We start from the raw sequence: 20116 nt of genomic DNA on the forward strand, positions 1-20116 counted from the left end.
TGCATAAGCCTCACCATCTTCCTCTCTATATGGTACCTGTTTAAGAGAACCAATGATGAGCAAACAATATCATTGATTTTAAATTTTTTTTAAAAAAAACACAACTCAAAACAATCTACTAGCCTTTGTCTTTACAAACAAATTCAAGAATTAACCAAATGAAAGTACTGATTCTTGCTTTTAAAAGACAAGATAATCTACTAATGATCATAGACACATGGTACAATTTCATTTTAGTTTGGACACATGAGAGAGAAGAGAAAAGAAGAAAAAGAAGAGAAGAGCACTCTTGTTTCCATACACAAGAGAGAAAAACAATTATTTTATCTTCAATAGCGAATTTTATCTTCAAATCTTTTTATTTTTTTAGAGAGAAAAAATTATAATTTTCGAGACAAATAACTTCTCTATCCTCTCCTTTTTTTTCTTTTTTTTCTTTGCATTTCTCAATCCAAGTAGAGTAAGTCTGTTGGCACAAAGAACCAGATAAGAATAACCACAGTCAAGGAGAATCCACAGAAACACTGCCCATATATTTGCAATCTTATACACAAAACAATTATATTTATTCATAGAGGGAGAAAGATAACTCATAACACAAAAATAGAAAAAGAAAGTTGAATCTAATGAATGTCCTTCTTATTGTTACTCTTAAGTACAACTCCTACATTTCTCTCTTTCTTTTTTTTCCTTTTATGCAAACATTTCTCCAGCGGAATCCAGCGATCTATTACCCTATCCTGCCACGGATTCAATGCATTTGGACGACACGCAACAGGATCACGGAAAAGACCGAAATAGCCTCAGGCTTCCAGGAGCCTTCCGCGCTTATTCCTCCACCACAAAAAAAAAAAACAAGGAGGGCATTTTCGTCTAAACAAGAGACAAACCCACACTTGTTTCTCAAAACCATGGGCTCCTCCCCGCTCTCAGTACGCGAAGCTGCCGGCCACCGCCGGCCCCTTCTCGGCCACCCGCCCCCGGTGACGCGCCGCCGCCGCTCCGCCTCTCTCGATGGCGGTGGAGGCGGCGGCGGCGGCGGCGGCGGCGAGGGAGCAGTTGTCCCTCCTCCCGCTCTCCTCGTCCATGAATATCTGCTTGCACCGGCACTCCACGCTACAAAACGCCCTGTCACCTCTACAGTAAAAATATTAAAAAAAAAAGCATTTTAGAGAGAGAAGAGCTTGTATTCCCAAAATACCAACGTGGAGGGCCGAGTGGGGAAGAGGATAAGGGAATGGAAGGTATGCTCACCTATACATGTAGATGTCCTTCCCTTCTTCGAGTCTTTTGCGGCAGAGGTAGCAGAATTCCAGGAAAGGGCTTGTGGGGAAGGAGGAAGGGGAGGGAGGGGGGATGGGAGGAGGAATGGAGGAGAGAGAAAAGTTTCTAAGGATGGAGGTCTTGCTGAGGATTTGGGTGTTTCTAGGGAGGTTCTTCTGGGCTTCCAAAAGAACGCTCAAACCTGCCATCTAAAGCAATCCTCCTCTTCTTCTTCTTTTCTTCTGAGGAAGCGAGAAGGGTGGCGAGAGGGTGGGTTTTAAAGGAAGAGGCTTTGTCTGGTGCTCCGCAGGCACCGGTTTAGGTGGTGGACTCGGATGGTTAATGAAGGGATATGGTCACTCCCGGTGAACGTCCATTCTGCGTGGTTTGTTTGGACCATGGAGAGTTCTCCAAATAGTGAAGGAAACGTGTGTGAAACCTCCGTTGATAAATGCAGGGTTAAAAAAGAGGCTGTGGCTGGACGGCGGGGACGGGTCGGTGCTGGATGGCGGCACGCGGGGTGGTGCAGGCTTTATCATACGAGGCCCGCACTCCAGGGTAGTTGCAGCAGGTGGCTGCCAGCTGTTTGACACGTCGGTTCCGGAGGCAGAGCTTCGAGCTGCCTGGGCAGGCGTTCGCCATGCGAGGATGATCCTGCAGGCCAGTTCGATCATTTTGGAGGGCGACTCGACCACGGTTATCGGATGGATTCAGAAGGGGTCGACGGGTGATGGTATAGACCACCCCTTGATCCGTGACATAGGGATGATGATGAGAGATGAGAGGATCTTTCAGGCTAAGCATGTATTTAGAGAAGCTAATGGAGCAGCCGACTGGGTGGCGGCCCATGCGGCCTATCACTCAGGGTACACCCTTTGGTCGGGGAGGAGGAGCTGCCACATGCTCTCCGCGAGTTGTAGTATTTTGATTTTCTTGGATGTATTCGTACACGCATTGTATGAAATACCCGCTTTCAGCCAAAAAAAACAAAAAAGAAAAAAGGAGGAGGTTGTGGCACCTGGTTTTCCAATGGTTCATGCATCATGTATCACCCTTGTATTGCATGTTTCAGCATTCATTTTCATTTTCTCCATAGCATTATTTTTGGGGTATTTTTTTGGTTTTGCTTATAAGTAGTTTGGAGCATTTAATTGGAGTATGCTTCTAGACACAATAATATATTCCGACTAGCCTTCTTTTGAGTTTTAATTTATATTTATATTAAGCCTGATGATAAATGAAGACATTGAAATAAAACTAAAATTTGAATTATATTGCGCTTAAGATATATAGCAAACCACGCGCTTGTACTATTATATAATTTTTTCTTCATAATATGAGGATTTCTTATGTTGGGAAATAAGTGGAGACCTTGAAACAAAGCTAGACTTTTAAATGAAAGTGGACTTGATTGTAAGCTAAAATGCTGGTTGAAAATGTGCATAGCACTATATAAATAAATGAATAAGCTAAATTAAGATGAGAAGGCATTACAATTACCAAAATCGTGGATATGTATTCAATGGAAGTGCAGTTGGCAGTGACATTAATTAATTATGATTCTTGAGTTATCAATTGCTATTTATTTTGCTTCTAAGAACATTTATCATGATAAGACAGAGTTGGATACATGAATAAGCATTTATGAACCGTTGGTATAACTCCTAGCCTCCCATTAGGTATAAATTGAATTCTCTACAATTCAAATCTAGAAATAGTTAAAGAACAAAAATATGGTGCTCAACAAAATCACTTGCTTCTTGATAAATATATATAGTTTGAAAATATGCTTGGCACAAAAGAAAAGTAGTGAAAATAGTTAATTGAAAATGAAGAGCTAGCATAATTTGTCAATAATCCACATTCTAAATCGTATAACATGTGTTTAGTTGGTGGACAAAAGTTGAGCGATGGCATTATTTTTGCTTCAAATTTTCCAATGAATATCGCTTGGCACAACAATAGGTCCAAAAGAAATTGTCATATATTATTTTTTTTTGTGAGAAAATTTAGGAGTAATCATTCCCAATTCATTTAGCTAATGAAAATATTGTGAAATCATTGTATATTTTATATGCCAATGTAACGGTGGTTGGATATAATAGGGTAGTTAAACAGGTTTCCATTACAACTTTTAACAAAAGGTCTATTCTCTACAAGTATAATTGTATTTTTCGTTCAACTTTATGGTAATAACTAACCTTCCATCGATTATAAAATAGAGAAAAAGCAAAATTCAAGCATTGCATTAAAAAAAACAGTATGGGTTTTTCTTTGGTTCCATTATACATTTCTAGTAGTCCTAACCTTGATTTGCAATAAGGTAAAATTATTGTTTAATTTGTTGACTAGTATAGCTAGTCAACAAGAGGAATTGATCATCTTACTAGTGCAAGTGATCTACTATTACTTGCTTATGTGATGAATAGTTAGAGATTTTACCATTCACTTTTCTTCTCACTTTTCTCTCTCTTGCTTCTCTTCTGCTCGTTGGTATTTCCAAGCATTCATCTATACACTCCCTCCCTCTCTCTTCCACCCACTTCCACCAAACAAGGACCATCAACTATATTTGGCCATAGCTTGTTAGTGTCAAGCAAGCTACTTCAATGGTTATTGGAGACTGGAGAGGAGGTTTAGAAAGAGAGAGAGAGATGAGAAAGATGAGGAACAATTCTTGGGGTAATGTTTCTTCAATAAATTGATATAGAAAATTGATCAAGGAGAATAGTTCATTGACAATGGGAAAGGGCTTCAAGAACTTAAATTGACTATTGTCGTGAAGATTAGATATATTTATTATTTAGTTGGTTCTTTTCACCAGTACTTCCTTGTCATAACCAATGGTAGCCGGTTCAAAGTTTAAACTCTAGCTATCTACTTGAAAAGTATGGATGGCAAAGAAAAAGAAGGTACTTAATTATGAGGAGCATAACATAACCAACAAGAAAAATATGGACATAAATTGAATGGTTCTATTTCTATAAGGTGAAAAATGGTAGGCAATGGTATCAGTTGATTAAAATTCATCAATAAACATCCCCTTCGTACCATACCTAATTCATGCTTACTTTTGATTGTTTGCATAGAATAGTGATATAACAATAGTATGACAAAACTAGATATCTGGAAAATTAACTGAGAATTACTACAATTGTCCTCTTATAACTCGTTAAACTCTTTTTAAGACCTTTCTCAATCACGCCATCTGGAGCCTAGCAGTATGTGGTCCTCGTTGATGAGGGCGAAGTATGGGGTGTTGGTGCCTGGAGTGAGAGCCACTCGCTATCATTCTCCGGTTTGGAGAGAGATGTGCGCCAGGGCTATGTTGGTCCTTCAGGAGATCAGATGGGCTATTGGCGATGGTCGCTCTATTGATGTGTTGGAGGATAGTTGGGTGACTGCACAGCCGCTCAGTCGTCTGCCGACCTTGGTGGACTCGGGACGATTGGCGGGCCACACAGTTAGTGACCTGATGAGCTCAGAGGAGGGCCGATGGAGGGAGGAGATGATTAGGGAGGTCTTTGGGGCGCACTTGGCGGAGATGGTTCTTGCCCTCCCGGTGCCGATGCGAGGGGAGACTGACAGGTTGGTGTGGGCGCCGACGGGGCGAACGCAGGTGCGCGCTAGGGATCTACAGGCTTTGTTCAGGGGGGAGCCAGCTCGGCAGATAGAGGGAGGGTGGATTTGGAGGATGCGGACCCATCCGCGAGTGGCGCTCTTTTTTTGGAAGGTGGCCTGGGGCTGCCTTCCAACTAGGAGTGTGCTAGTCCGGCGGGGCATGCGGATCTTGCAGTGCTGCGAGGTGTGCACGGTCAGTGAGGAGACTATTGGGCACGTTCTTCTGCAGTGTCCCAAGGCTAGGGAGATTTGGAGGAGGTCTCCTGTTCCTCTTCCCCTGTCGGTTGTGTCGGTACAGGATCTGCTGCAGTTGGTGAGAGACTCTTTCCGGCAGCCTAGTTCTGTTGAGGTAGGGGTTCTCAGAGCATACCTGGCCTATCACATTTGGTTGGACAGGAATGCGGTTTTGTTTGAGGGCAGGAGGTCCTCGCCGAGGTTGGTGGTGGTTAGAGCAGTGCTTCAGGCTAGAGAGGTGATCTCATGCGCTGCTACGGGTTCTCTTGGGACGGCCGGGGACATCTGGGGCACTCGTTTCGCTATTACAGCGCCCAGGTTTGCTTTTGTTTCTTGGGTGCCCCCACCCCCTGGTTTTCTCAAGATGAATTTTGATGGCAGCGTGGCGGCAGATGGGAGGTCTGGAGGGGTTGGTTTTGTGATCAGAGACCATCATGGCAGCTTGGTTGCAGCAGGGGGCCGTCATGTACCAGGTCTTACTGTAGTTGGGGCAGAGCTTCGAGCTGCCTGGGAGGGGATTACCTATACGAGACGGGTGCTCGGTGCTGAGCGGGTGCACATTGAGGGAGACTCATCGACGGTGATCGAGTGGATTCGGTGTGCTGACCGGTATGGGGATGGCCACCCACTCATTTGCGATATTCGCAAGCTGGTTGCTGAGCTAGGCGAGCATCAGGCTGCACATGCTTTTCGGGAGGCGAACAGGGCTGCAGACTGGGTCGCCTCCTATGTTGCTCGACATTCCGGGGAGTTCTTGTGGACATCCATAGCAGAGCTCCCGCACCCTTTGTACTCTTTACTTTCTTTTGACTTGGCAGGATGTATTCAGGTTAGAGCTATATGAATTGCCGTTTTCACCAAAAAAAAAAAAAAAGAGAGTCAATATTTTGGCACTCTATTGCCTAGATGACATATGTCACTTTGTCCTAAATGCATAAAAAATGAATGCTCAACCAAAAGTTGTACGAAAGGTTTATCTAGACTCCCGAACATCATATTATATGATATTTTCTTCCACATGGATCGAAACTAATAATTGAAGAATTTGAGGAACAAAAAAGGCCATAAATCCCATTGTTTCAGGATTTTCATAATAGCCAAAATATATCTAAAATAGCAATACCCAAAAGAATTTCAAACTTTTAAATGTATAGTCTTATTTCCACTCTCCAGCTTCTCCATGTCTATTCTCTTATGCTTTCTCTTAACTTCCGATCCATGTGAGAGATATCATAATTATTTCTACAAACAAGATTTCATTATGAAGCCTCCACCATATTGCGAGCATCAATTTTTTACTATTTTCTCTCCAAAATAGGTCTTTCTCTTAAATGATTTCTTAGTTTTAGCCTAGTGAGTGTAGTCATAACTCCAACCCTAAACATGAATTTTTTTGTGGTTTTTACCAATAGTGAATAATTCCTAGATGAGTAGCTGAGCCGGGCCCACGGGTGGGGAGGGTATGAGTAAAACCGGTCGGGGTGCCCAACACACGGCCATTTCTGCCCGCATCGAACATTCTCCTGGCGGGGCGGGGGCTGCTACGCGGGGATGGGCTTGTCCCTTCCTCCCCCCTACTCCTTTTCTTTAGCAAAAAAAAAAAAAAAAAAAAAAAAAAAAAAAAAAAAAAAAAAAAATCCTAGATGGGAGTATATATGGTTCAATGCAAGGAAGACATTGGTAACCTCACCACAAAGAAACTCTATCCAATCTCTACTTGGCATCAGAAAGCCTACAGTGTGACTCAGTCATAGGTTAAGGCGAAAGGGATTGGCGAGAGGAGCAGCAGAAAGGTGCTGCGCGGGGCCCAAAACTGACCGAAAACGAAGGACGCTGGCATTAGTGGGATTCATTGACGCTTTCCGTTGCCTGCCTCCACGTGTCCGTGCCAGCTGGTCCGATTTTTGTCGTTTCTGACCTCCACCAACTTCTACCGGAACCCGAACGCTTACTCCAGGATCTGACACCCTACGCGGCGCCCTTTTCTCGTGGCGAGGACGATGGGGCCCACAGAGACGTAAGACTCCAAGATGAATATACACCACACCGCCTACCATTTAACATCACTAACGCCGGGGGGCCCCACATCTAATGAAGAAATTGCTCACTTGGACCATAGCAATCTAATTCTTATTATTTCATCCTAATATAGATAACAAATTTTGGTGGGAATTTCTGAAAAGAAAGGACCACCAGCTGAGTTATTGTGAAATTTCTGGATTGTTCTTTGTTTTCATCTTGAATGAATGCTTCTTTAAATTATTTATATAAACAAATTAGTTGAAAATTTTGCTTTTTAACTTTTTTTTATAATTACCTCAAAAATTTTGCGAACCGTATACCAATGGCACTGTGCTTTTTTATTAGCAACATACCAATTCTATGGTTTATTGTTATGTAGTCCTTTCTTCTAAGTATTTATATTTATATATATTATTTAGTTTACATATTTGTAAAATTGAACATTTTTGTTAAGTTTTAATCGTCAAATTTTAACAAAATGAATAATTTTTATATTCAAAATAAATTAATAAAATTATTTGTGCAAAAAAATTATAGCATACATCCCCTCCTATTTTACCAAAAAATTATAATTCGTACATAAACCATTTATAAAATTGAAAAACATTTATGAATTATAGCATTATATGCTTCCGTCATAACAAACTCAAGTTATTTTGTTGTTATTTGCTTTTTCTTTCTTGAGAACTTTATCATTTATTTCTTTTATTCTTATTTTTATGTTAAAGCTTTACAAGTATTTTAATAATTTTACTTTTATTATAGTTTTAAAGATCTAAATAATTGTTGAACTTTTGACAATTTTTTTCTCAATTCTAGATCTTTACCTTCGGGTTCATTCTTTGGTGGGTAAATATCATAAAAAAATTTGTCAACTTTTTTTGACTAGCTTACCTATATTCTCATACTTCTCTAGGTGAAGTTATTTTTCCATAAATAATTTTTACCTATAAAATGGAGGAAAAGTCTTACTCACTTAATAGATGGGTAAGTCATTTTTTCATCAGCCAAAATAATATTTTTTTATTTTATTTCTAAAATACAATTAACCCCATAATAAATATAATAATATTATAACATAATATAACGTAATATTACTATAATATAAATTTTTTATTTTATTCCTAAAATACCCCTAACCCTAAAATAATAATAATAATATAATATATAATATCTACATTATATTATATGATAATCTAATATAATATATTATAATATACAATATAATATGTATATAATAAAGAATATTATGAAAAATATAAATAAATCTTGGTAACTTATCTAGAGCTTTTTTTTAATATATAAAAATAAATAAAATATTTTCTATCCGAATGTTGCTTAGAAATTACTTATCCAGAAATATATAAATTTTTGGATAAGTTTTATATATATATATCCTCTGGATTAAGAGTTGGGTTGTGTACCAAAAAAAAAAAAAAAAAAAGTTGGGTTGGAAGTGGAGTTCCTGGTTTTGGGTCTCCTTGCATTTCCAGCTGTAGTACGAGCACTTGGGCTCCGTGTAACGCCCGCTGCATTGTTTCCGTTGAGGGGGGTAGTAGTACAAGATTCCTCGGTTTCGTGGGGTCCAAATTATGGGCCAAATGTTAAAAAATCTTGTAACCTTTTCTGGTGAAGCCCTTTTTTAGCTACCCCCGTGTCCTTTTGTACTCCCGTCAATGTCATTTCTAGTGCTCGCTTGACTTTTTTTCTTTTCTTTTCTTTTCTTTTTATCTTAGGATGGATGGGGTTCGAACCCCATTTCTTATTCTCTATTAGCACTAATTAATACTTAAACAAATGTGACTTGGTTTCGAGTTCAATGCATCTCGATTTTGAAAAAATTGAATTATATTTTAATTTTAAATATTTGGAAACTTTAAATCAATGTTTATTATTGAGTATCTCTTGAGTTTATAATCTCTAGAGAGAAAAATAAACTTTTCCTGGCAGGCATATACTTATTCTAAACGATTAGTTAGCTGGAGATGCAGGGTGGAATTCCTATGCCGGATTAACATGATTATTATAAGTCATCATTTCGAATCTAAACTAACTTACTCTAATGTATATGTATACATATATAAATATTAAAATTTTAAAGAAGAAAGCAATCGAATATCTTAGAGATTGAGTGTATTGAAAACTAAGATTTGAGAAAAAATATTGTATTCTATAATCCTTAGTTTTCTATAGTAATTTTTTTTGCATTGTCTCTACCTATATGGGCATAGATTAATAAATCAAACCAAATAAATATTATATATATATTATTTCGTTATTTTTTCTACTGGATGCAACATATATGAACTTTGGAAAATGACCAATCACCTTGCAGGTCGGTGGAAAATAGTGAGGCGAAGAGCTACCAATCACATTATCCCTGATTTTAAGGGATGATAGATGCTCATAAAATCATAGTTTATATTGTTCCTAAACTTAAGGGTTGACAAGTTCCTCAACTTTCCATAATTTGTCCCTTTTTTTTTATTTTTCTTTGATCAGACGACTCAACGTACTCTCTGTTGGTGTGCAAGTTAGCTTCAATTTACTAGAGCTGCATCCAAACAGGGCCATGCTGACTTGGTTTATCCACAAATAACCTCACATATGGAGGATGCATGAAATGGAGGGAGAAGTTGCAAGGTTGAGAGAATCATGGATCATGTTATTCCTGATTTTAGGGGATAATATGTCCCAAGAAAGGACTACATTATCCCTAAAACTAAATGATTACGAACTCTTTGGCCTCTTTAAATTTGTTGTCCTCTTTCATGGTAGGAATCCCTGCACTTCATCTCACAAGATGCATAGATTATTATGGATAATCTAAGATTCCATGTAGGGCTCAAGACCCTGCATGGATGTCTTGAGCAACTGTGTAGAAAATTACATTTGATGAGGGAGAGCTCCAATTTAGGAAGGGAAAGAAAGGAGTTGGAGAGGGTTGGTCAAGTCTTTCAATCCTCTTAATGATTCTTCGCAAAATTTATCTTATCCCAAAAAGATAAAGATTTATGATCAACAGGCTGCCTTGATCCCTCTCCAACAGCTCTAAATAGAAACTTAGGGCAGGAGGATCCTATCTCATGGGTATGGTGTTAAAAGTCTCCTAAAGCCGTAGCTGTGGATTGACTATGTCCGTAGTTAGGGCTGGAAGTGGGGCTGGCATGTCCCTATTCAAACTCGGCACGATTTTTTTCGGGCTTCAGGCCACCGGGCTTAGGCTCGAAAATATTTGGAAATATATATTTTTGACCCTGGCCCAAAAATAGTTCAATTCGAGTCCGATTGAAATTTCATATTTCATAATATTGCTTCATAAGAAAATAAACCAGTTAAAAATTAGACTCTCTCCTGTAATATAAGTAAATGATACATGATACATTATTCTCAGCCAAACTCATTTTAATTTGTCCTTTATTTCCTCATTATTTTCTCTAAATAATGAAATATAAAAACAAAAATTCAGATCTAAATTTGGGCTATGGTTTGGGCCTCGTTCGGACTCGGGCTTGAGCTGGGCCAGTGACATATCCGAGCCTGGTCCTAAAAATAAATGGACTCTACATTTAAGTCCAAACCTGATTTGAACTCTTTTGAGCTTAGTCTGAAGCCTAGCCCAAGTCCATTTCCAGCCTTGTCTATAGTTAAGTGTCGAACACGAACATGTTAAAACATATATACTTTAGATTTTTTAATCTAGCTTAGTTCTAGATACGATTTAGCTACACCTAAGATAGGGGTGGCAATTTATGATCCGATCCATCAACCTGACCTCCGAACGATCCACTTTCAACAAAGTTTGGGTCTAGACCTTTGACTGATTTAATAATTGTGTTGGATCATAACTCGGCTCATTTAACTCATATAAGACCGGTTTAACCTATTCAAAATTTGCTTAATCTATTTACATATTTAACCGATTTAAACCCATTTAACCAATTAAAATCTATTTAACCCATTTAACCTCAAATGATCTTTTTAATAAACGGGCAATACAGGTCAAATTGGATTACTTGTTTAATAAATATGTCAGATTCAGATCAAATTTTTTGATCTATTTAATAAACAGATCGGATTCGGTTACCTAAATTTTTTATCCAACCTATATCCAACTAGACCAAATCCGATTGTACCTCTAACCCGAGATCTTAGTCTTGCTTCAATTGAAGCTTTGGAGTCTAAATTTGGAATCCAAATCTTACAATTTGATGTTAGTGTCATTTTTTTTCTTTGATGCAGGTGTTAATGTCATATCAAGATTGGAAAAGAGTTGGTCTAGGCACTTCTTGGTTCATTTGATGGTCCAATGTAGAGAGCAAGCTCTTGGATCGTATAATGATACATCAAAACATATGGTTTCTGATATACTTATGTGCATCACATACGACCAGGGCCCCCCTGACTCCATGGAAACTCCTAATAAAGAGAGAATTGACCCTCCTCTGTTGAGCCATTCGATTAGTCTTGAGATCTCCTCCACCACCTCCACTGTCTAAATATTATAGTCAGAAAAAACCCAAAGGAGCCCCAGGATTGCTTAAATTTCTCAAATGTTTGAAGGCTAATTTGCTGGGGTGCAAGCTTTTAACCTCTGAAACTTCACTGCAACCACTCTATTTGTATCCTTCTTTAGGGATACCTCTATATATCTGTTAAACAGGTAGGAGAAAGGAAGCTTCAACCTCTTCAAATTTCACTATTATTAATCAAAATTAGTTATTGTCATTGATTATATTTTAACAGTATTTTATTTTTGATTTAATTACTATTGGAAGCATTATTACTATTATCAATTGAAAATTACTACTATTAAAATCTATATTATTTTATTCAATCAGCATGTGGTTATATGATATAATATATAATAATATCTAAATATCAATAAAATAAATAATAATACAAATTAGAAAAAAATTTCATTTATTATGTGTTAGAAGACTTTTTTACCTAACAATTGAATATCCAAAGTGATGGAAATGTAATTAAAATAATCTTTCTTTCTCGATAAACTAAAGAGCAAAAATGACCAGTTTTTAAAGTGCATGCACTTTCAGAAAGTATATTTAAACCTATATTTTCTTTGTAATTCTGCAGAATTTAAATTTCTAAATTGTTAGCAAAATAATTGTGCTCGACATAAACTTATATATTCCGACTACAATATTATTAGCAAATAATTTTGAATTATTAATCACTATTGCATCATGGTTATAAATAATTTATGATCTAAAAATACATCATTGACTAACTAAAAATTTGAGGAAAAATTGATTATATCAAAGTTGTTGTCTCTTATAAAAATAATGATCGCAAGGATTATCGTTTGTGCTTCAAGGGTTAATTATTAAACAAACGTTGAAAAATTTTACCAAAAAAAATAAATGGTGTAAAAAAAAAAATCACATGGCCAATCTCTCTATCATATCGAAAGGTATAAAAGTAGAGATGAATGAAAATAAAAAAAAACACATGGTATTCTGTGAGCACCATCACTGAATATTGGCCTTTTTCTTAGTATCAAAGTCATGTGTTCCTCACTAACATCAAACCTGAATATCTCATATCAATATGGTATTATTTGTTTCCATTCTGCTATTTCTATACTAACATCCATAGATCCGGACATTGAGTCCATCCCATGAGTTATATATCAAAAGAAAATGGTAGTAGCACTATGGGAGATTTGAAAGCTCGCTTAAATTGGACAAATTTTGGACGTATGGCAGCTCATCAAACTTTTATATATGTTTATACTAAATTTATTCACTCTTGAGATTCAGACCTATCCCCACCTCCAAGTCATAAGAAGTATAAGTTTGAGAATGAGAATGGGGTGATGAGACATTCTTGGATGGAACCTAATGAGTTTCTCTACATCATGGCTTTTCATTTTGAAAGCATGAATTGCTTCTGAGAGCCTAATTCATATCCCATACAAAAGATGAAGGAAGAGATTTTACCACTATGCATGGAATTGTACTATTACTATTTTTTACTTTGAATTAGCAATGCACCATATCTCTATGCAAATGTTCCAAATTCCTGAAGAGAGTACTGAATGAGTGCTTGCATGCATAAGGATGTAGTTGTGCCATTGTTGAATTCAATATAGTTGATAGTAAATTGGTAGGGATGGAAGTAAAGAAAAGTTTCAGCATGTCGAAGAACAACTTAAGCTTTTTTAGCAAAATAAGTACCACTTACATAATGAAAATCTTTGCAAAATATGAGAGTCCAATTCCATCCCTATCCCTTTTCATATAACTGCTATAATTATTTTATCTTAAATAAACATATCCTCTTTCAATTTGCATAATTAAATTTGTTTATTTGTTATTATTTTTTTTAATGTTAAATGTACAAATGGAGCAATCAAGTATTTGTGCTAAAAAATTTCATCAAACTTCTCCAATTATCACATATGTATTATGATTTGGGTCCAATTATTGGACGGCTCAGATATTATCATCTCTTAAAAAAAGCGCTAGAGAGCAAGAGCGACTAAACCCTAGTCCCCAATCCCTCTTACAAAACCGAAGCCCGCCGCGGGGTCGAGCAAACCTTAGCGGCCATGGTAACCCTCATCTCCCTGCTTCTCCTCTTCCATCTCTCTTGCGATCGGATACCTGGCTAAATCCTAATGTCTCTTTCTTTGGCAGGGTATTGATCTCGTCGCTGGCGGCCGGAGCAAGAAGGCCAGGCGCACCGCGCCCAAATCCGACGATGTCTACCTCAAGCTCCTCGTCAAGGTCGGGGCCAATCAGATCCCAGCCGATTTGATCATTCTTCTTGTCCTCTCTTTTTGTATTTCGTTCATATGTTGGGGTTTTTGGTCTATTTCGTGAACTGATGAATGATCTATTGGGTCGTGTTCTTTGATCAGCTCTACCGGTTTTTGGTGCGGAGGACCGGGAGCAAGTTCAATGCCGTGATCCTCAAACGGCTTTTTATGAGCAAAATCAACAGGCCCCCGATCTCCCTCAAGAGGCTCATAAGATTCATGGAAGGAAAGGTTCGATTTTTCCACCGTTCGTTTCTGTAATCCTTCCTGGTTCTCAGAATCTTCGTTTGTAGGATTTGGTTTCTGTATTTGTGTATCGATTTTCTTTTGTTTTGAATCAGGAGGACAAGATTGTGGTCATAGTGGGGACTGTGACAGATGATAAGAGGGTGTATGAGGTCCCGGCAATGAAGGTGACGGCTCTGAGGTTCACGGAGACGGCGAGGGCTAGAATTCTGAATGCTGGTGGAGAGTGCTTGACCTTTGACCAGCTCGCTCTCCGTGCTCCCCTTGGGCAGAACACGGTATGGATTGAGCTATCTCAAAATCATCCTGAGTTGATTCCATTTCTTCTTATTCGCCAATGTCATGGATTGGGTGTAGTCATTCTTAGTTTGATGATGCCGAAAATTGCAACCGCGTTATATTTTGCCTTGTGAGGTTCTGTAAATGGTATGATAGTTTGGAACTGTTAGCAATCACCACAGTCTGTCTGCTATATGGCTAATTTTAAACAGTGCATCATTCAGAAGATAGACTACTGCAACATATAACCAATTTTACAATTAGACACGAGACATGAGAATGTCTACATTGTTAACTGTGGAGAATGATAGGTTTATTGGTGGTTCATGGTATCTTGATGATTTAACTAGCTTGAATTTTGGACGGCACTGTGCATATGCACAGTTGTGGATTTTTCATAAATTAAACAAGGTTCTTGTGCAACACTTAGTATATCTTTGTTTAGTAAGTCTTTGTGCTAATCACTTGTTCATTTCACTGACCTATACTATATTTAGAGGGCATGAGTTAAGGAGGATTTGGGTTTGTCAATGTTTCCCTAGGTAAGAAATATATGGATTGGCATGTCTAATTTCATTATATGATAATTATTGTCAAGACTTGATTTGTCACAAATAGATAAAGTATATCTTTTCTTCTCCCTTATGCCCATAAACTTCCAAAATCTCTCTCCCTCTCTCCAAGTTTATTTTAACATTTCTCCCTTGACATCCCATGTTCCTCAAACTCTATTGCAATATTTCTCCCTTTATGCCCCACTGATGGTCTACGTAAGGGCAAGTTTGATTACCCAAGCCCCAACTTTTGCTTTGCAATATAGTTTATGTACGGGTGGAGAATGGTAAAGGGAAGATGGGGGTGTCTTGGGAGGGTGCTAGAGAGACAAAGAGGGGGAGATGAGCTTGAACCAAACAACTGGGATTGAAGGATCTATTGTTTCTGAAGGATAGATTTTAAGCCTTATAAACTGAGAGTTCATTTTGTCTTTCCTGATCTACAATATTTTTAATTATCAACAGCTAAAAAAATCCTTCTAATGTCTCTTACCTGTCCATCAAGTGGATATAAAATGCGTTGTACCAAAAAGTGTTTTGGGATAATTGAAAAGTTATATTAGTTTAGAATCCAAACTGTTCATCATGCTTTAAATGTTTTAGAACACTTGAAACAGATTAGACATTATGTCATGCCACTTGTATGTCACGTTTTGTGACCAATCGAAGTGCATGAAGTAGGAAAACCTGAAAATATATGATTTTTTGGTTTCTCAGTATTTTTGGCACTGTTATTCACATCCGACAATACAGATTTTTAATTTGTTATGTTCCATCATTCATTTTACACTGATAAGAACGAGCCTTCTATTTTATTAAAAGGATTCTAGTTCAACTTTTGTTTTTGCATATATATATATATATATATATATATATATATATATAGTTAAATACACATAGTATTATATTAGAGTTTTCACCAATTGTAAGTTCTAGGTCGACTCTGCATCTCTGTGTTGTTTAGCTATAAAAGATAATACCAATTCATTCTTTTCCTTTTATATATATGTAAATTTTGATCCAATCTTGGTTCCCAATGATGCGTATACCAACCATGCTAATGCTGAGGTCATTTGCTGAAGAACTCATTATGTTTTTTTTGAGGGAACTTTTTCACTCTTTTTTTTTTTTGTTTTGATGATATAATACTGTTTATCTAGTTTGGGATCCAATGTTTGTTTTATTTAAAAACTTGAATACCACTATTATTTGAGTCTGGGCTTTGAAAATACTGTTGATTTTCATGTGATCAAGGCTTGCAGTGCTATAGGCATAGCATTAACTTGCCTCGTGTCTTAGACAATTTAGAGTTTGACAATAGTTCGATTTGTTCTTCTCATATTTGCAACCTCAATTTTCAGGCTTGCACGTCTAGTATTTGATTATGAATTTCTTTTGTTATGATGATTTAAGGCTGTGATGATATTGTCTTTAACCCAGCTCATTATGAGACCTTCCATTGTATGGAACATCAAGGAATAAATACCACGACATTATCTGAGCAAAATTTTATTATTGATCTTTTGTTGTTCTGTATCGTCTTGTGCATTCAAATTTTGATTATTTTTGATGTCTTCTAGTGCCTAGGTGTGTTAATACTCGAATTGTTGTCTTATTTCTCTCCTCTTTATTGGTGTGTATATATGTGAGGAAACCATGTACCTATGCATAGGTGCATGTTTTTAACAATCTTAATTGGTAGGTCTTGTTACTCGCCGTTCAAATTTCTCTGCAAACTGTTCTTTGTTGGTGTGCTGGTTGATGGTGTACATTGTTATATTCTAAAGGAATATTACAGTTTTTGCTTCTCATTTTTTATTTTTTTTGTGCTTGATTACATGATCATTGCTGATCTGGTATATGTTAAAGAACAATGCGGCTACAATCTGGCTGTATAATCAATCAATCAATCTAGATAGGTATGGTCGGAAATCATGCTGAGAGGTAATATTGGTGAAAATCATTAAGAATAAGTTTGGTTTTTCTTTATTTTCTTCCAATTCCAAGCATTCAATTATTGTTAGCATTGCCACGTGTTGAAAGCTTGTTGATATTTGATGGAGTACATAAATTCTTCAATTAAACAATTTTTTTTTTGTTTATAAAAGATTTGACAACCAAGAGTTCTGAAGATGTAGGGCTGTGTTGGCAAATTTCATCCAAAACCACTATATTTACTCATAAGTACTATAATATTTGCCAGATAGTTGCATGTATGCTTTGGTGTTTTAGATTAATTCATTTTTGAACCTAAGAAGCAAAATTTATATTCATTGTATCTAAAATATCTCCTTCGGATCAGTAGTATGCTACTTGAACTGAAAATTTATCCATTTAATACTAAATAACCTGTAAAGATAATAATAAACATCAGATATTACCCCAGCCAATATTGCTAAAAGTTTATGGTTCACGATCTGGATCTTAAGGTCCAGATCAAAATGGCCGTAAATGATCTGAATCCCATCCTTTGATTGATCTGTGTAGGATCACAACATTTAGATCTATATGATGGATGATACATTCCTTTGGATACTGAGATCCAAGTTGATTATGTTGATTACATGTGAATCATAAGCACGTCCATTTTCCATAATTTATGTGACTATGTGGTTTTGAAATTACTTATCCAACTATTCTTGAAACATTCCACCTAAAAGGATAAGTATATTGATAGATAATTTATAATATTCTTGAATAGCCAAACAAAATATTTGTTTCTTTAGACTTCTGTTTTATGTATGGCTTTTTAATTCTATATTCTTCTACTTTATAGTTTACTCATTTCAATTTTCACAATTCTTTTGTTTTTTAAAAAAATTGGAAAGAAATTGGAAACAATCTTACGACCTATGTTCCAATCCACGAACTGATCTGATCTAGCCCCCTCTATGATTTACAACCGCTTCAGATCTTAACAATGTTGATCCCAACTGTCTTAGCTTGGGTTTGCAGTTGGTTCCATTTTTTGCTTTTCTATCAAGGTATACTTCCTTTATCAAATTCCTTTTCACAACTTACATTCATCTCATCTTCGAATTCCCTCCTCCATCTTGCCTAGCAAAACATTTTTGGATTCTTTTATTTACCAGTCACTCAAGTCCTCATTTCATATACGCTGTGCCATTTTGTTGATTCTGACCAAATTGAATTCAACACGTAAAATATTCAATTGTATTATGTATGTCTTCACCTCTTGCAGTTCTTTAACATAATAGATCCACAACAATAAAAGTTTTTATCCTTGCTATATTTTAGCCATCAATTTTGAGAATATCTTCAAGTTATTCTTTTTATTATGCTGTAATTGACTAGTTTTTTCTATACTCTATTTTTATCCTATTGTTTTTTGATCCTGTATTTCGTTTTTGGCTTTCCTTTGTTCTTTAGTTTGACATGCAACTCCTCATCTCATTAACATTATTTATTCAACAGGCTGTTAACTCATAGTAAACTCTTCACCTATTTCATCCAAGCTCTGTAAATCATATCAATTATCTTAAATTAAGCTTAATTTGTCAAAATTTCTAAGATGAAGCGAAGACTTTCTTCCTTAAAATAAGTTGCTGCATTGGTCTGTTATCTCATCTTCTTTTTTGACTGTCATGTTGTTAATGATAACAAGTCGATACCTATCCATGAAAAACAACTTGGTCCACCCTCCACAATGAAATTGCTTGTCTGGAGACTTCAGAACCTTTGATGCCATTGTTTTATTGTTGGCAAATTAAGTATCTTTCACTGGTTTGTTGAATACCCTGCTTCCATATTCTGTCCTTATGCAACTCACATTTTACATTTTGTTGGCAAATTAAAATTTGTAAGGAAAATTCTATATATGGTGGATAGAAAGTATTCATATGGTTATGTGAGGCAGGTTATGCTTCTTTATTTTTATCTGTTTCAGCTATTACTGAACAATACAAGGCCTGTCTGTTGCTTTAGCGTTGAGCACCGTGTTAAAATTTTCTGATGGAAGCACATATCTTCACTGGATTGGTTTTATCAGATATATAGATAGCATTTAATGATACTTGAACATTTATCATCTGTATGCTATGGTTGTCTATTATGATTTCAAAAAATGTGTTATTCTCCTAAACAATGTGCCATTTTCTAATTCAAATAAAACTTTTGTTTGCACAGGTTCTCTTGAGGGGTCCGAAGAATGCCAGGGAAGCTGTGAAACACTTTGGCCTGGCCCCTGGTGTGCCACACAGCCACACAAAGCCTTATGTCCGTTCCAAGGGAAGGAAATTTGAGAGGGCCAGAGGAAGAAGGAACAGCAGGGGATTTAGGGTTTGAGTCTCATCCTAGTTATTCCAAGGGCAGACCTAAACTCTACTGTTTGAGTAGCGAGGATCTTCTTTCTTCCTTTGGAATATCTTGTTATGTTCCAGATGTTAGAACATGGGAAAGTGAAGCGACCCTCAGCTTTTTTGTCCATTTGATTCCGCACTCGAACCATTTACATTCCTGTTATTTAATTAGAAATATTTGATGGTCTGCTTTGGAGTCAAGTTGGTCAAGGGATATGTTGCGACTTTGGGTTTCTAAACTGATATAGGTGCTTGAAAGTGGCAATATGAAATGCTACTTAATTTCTCGACATGGTAAGCTTAATTCATTGATGGATCATCAGATGAAGCTGAGCCGATAATATAATTTTTTTTTCTCTAGTGAGCAGATTTCTGGTACCAATTTCAGTTGTGATTGATTACTTTGGTTTAAGAGCACCGCAACAGATTTGTCAGGTTCTTGTTAAGATGTAATACTTCTGATATGCATCTGATAAAGTTAGGGGTTAAACTTGCTGAAAAGATGTGCTGATGATTTTTGAACTTGCTTGATTTGTTTAAATGGTAGACATAAATTAGATTCTGATCTTCAGTTTTGGGAATGCATCATGAATTTAGGGTGAAATCTGTTTCAGCAAATGAGTTCTTCAATGGTAATTTGAGAGAAGGTGCTGTCTTCATGATCATCACTCCATTCCCATTAACAGGTAAATACTCCAAAGTGGAACATAGGGTTCTCGCCTGATGGAATCCTGTGGGATTTGTTTACCTAAAGGCTGGAGAATGCCATTATTGTTCAGACGGTCAAACTGATT

The 20116-nt window shown here is 36.8% G+C and overlaps 3 protein-coding genes and 1 non-coding gene across 5 annotated transcripts; 3 read left to right on the plus strand and 1 right to left on the minus strand.

Moving 5' to 3' along the window:
* Positions 1-507: 507 nt before the first annotated feature.
* LOC120103819 (FCS-Like Zinc finger 5-like) lies at positions 508-1529 on the minus strand. Of its 2 annotated transcripts, none has more exons than XM_039120117.1 (2): positions 1255-1529; positions 508-1128 (listed from the first exon to the last, which is right to left on the minus strand). In XM_039120117.1, exons 1-2 carry the CDS (start codon positions 1470-1472, stop codon positions 930-932), a joined length of 417 nt encoding a protein of 138 aa, XP_038976045.1. In that variant the 5' UTR covers positions 1473-1529; the 3' UTR covers positions 508-929. The 2 variants fall into 2 exon arrangements, with proteins under 2 accessions (XP_038976045.1, XP_038976044.1); XM_039120116.1 differs by having other exon boundaries at positions 508-1137; positions 1255-1525.
* A 2972-nt stretch (positions 1530-4501) lies between these two features.
* On the plus strand, positions 4502-5962 carry LOC103721694. The gene is made up of 2 exons (XM_008811999.2): positions 4502-5436; positions 5500-5962. The coding sequence occupies exons 1-2, from the start codon at positions 4502-4504 to the stop codon at positions 5960-5962; spliced, it is 1398 nt and encodes a 465-aa protein (XP_008810221.2).
* A 7688-nt stretch (positions 5963-13650) lies between these two features.
* Positions 13651-19580, plus strand: LOC120106974 (60S ribosomal protein L18-2-like). The gene is made up of 5 exons (XM_039120108.1): positions 13651-13717; positions 13803-13892; positions 14027-14155; positions 14266-14448; positions 19150-19580. The coding sequence occupies exons 1-5, from the start codon at positions 13715-13717 to the stop codon at positions 19306-19308; spliced, it is 564 nt and encodes a 187-aa protein (XP_038976036.1). The 5' UTR covers positions 13651-13714; the 3' UTR covers positions 19309-19580.
* LOC120106981 lies at positions 16033-16113 on the plus strand. The gene has a single exon (XR_005508959.1). It is a non-coding gene; the product is annotated as a small nucleolar RNA snoR53Y (small nucleolar RNA).
* Positions 19581-20116: the final 536 nt, after the last annotated feature.

This window comes from Phoenix dactylifera, unplaced genomic scaffold (genome assembly GCF_009389715.1).
Source record: "Phoenix dactylifera cultivar Barhee BC4 unplaced genomic scaffold, palm_55x_up_171113_PBpolish2nd_filt_p 000715F, whole genome shotgun sequence".
NCBI lineage: Eukaryota > Viridiplantae > Streptophyta > Magnoliopsida > Arecales > Arecaceae > Phoenix > Phoenix dactylifera.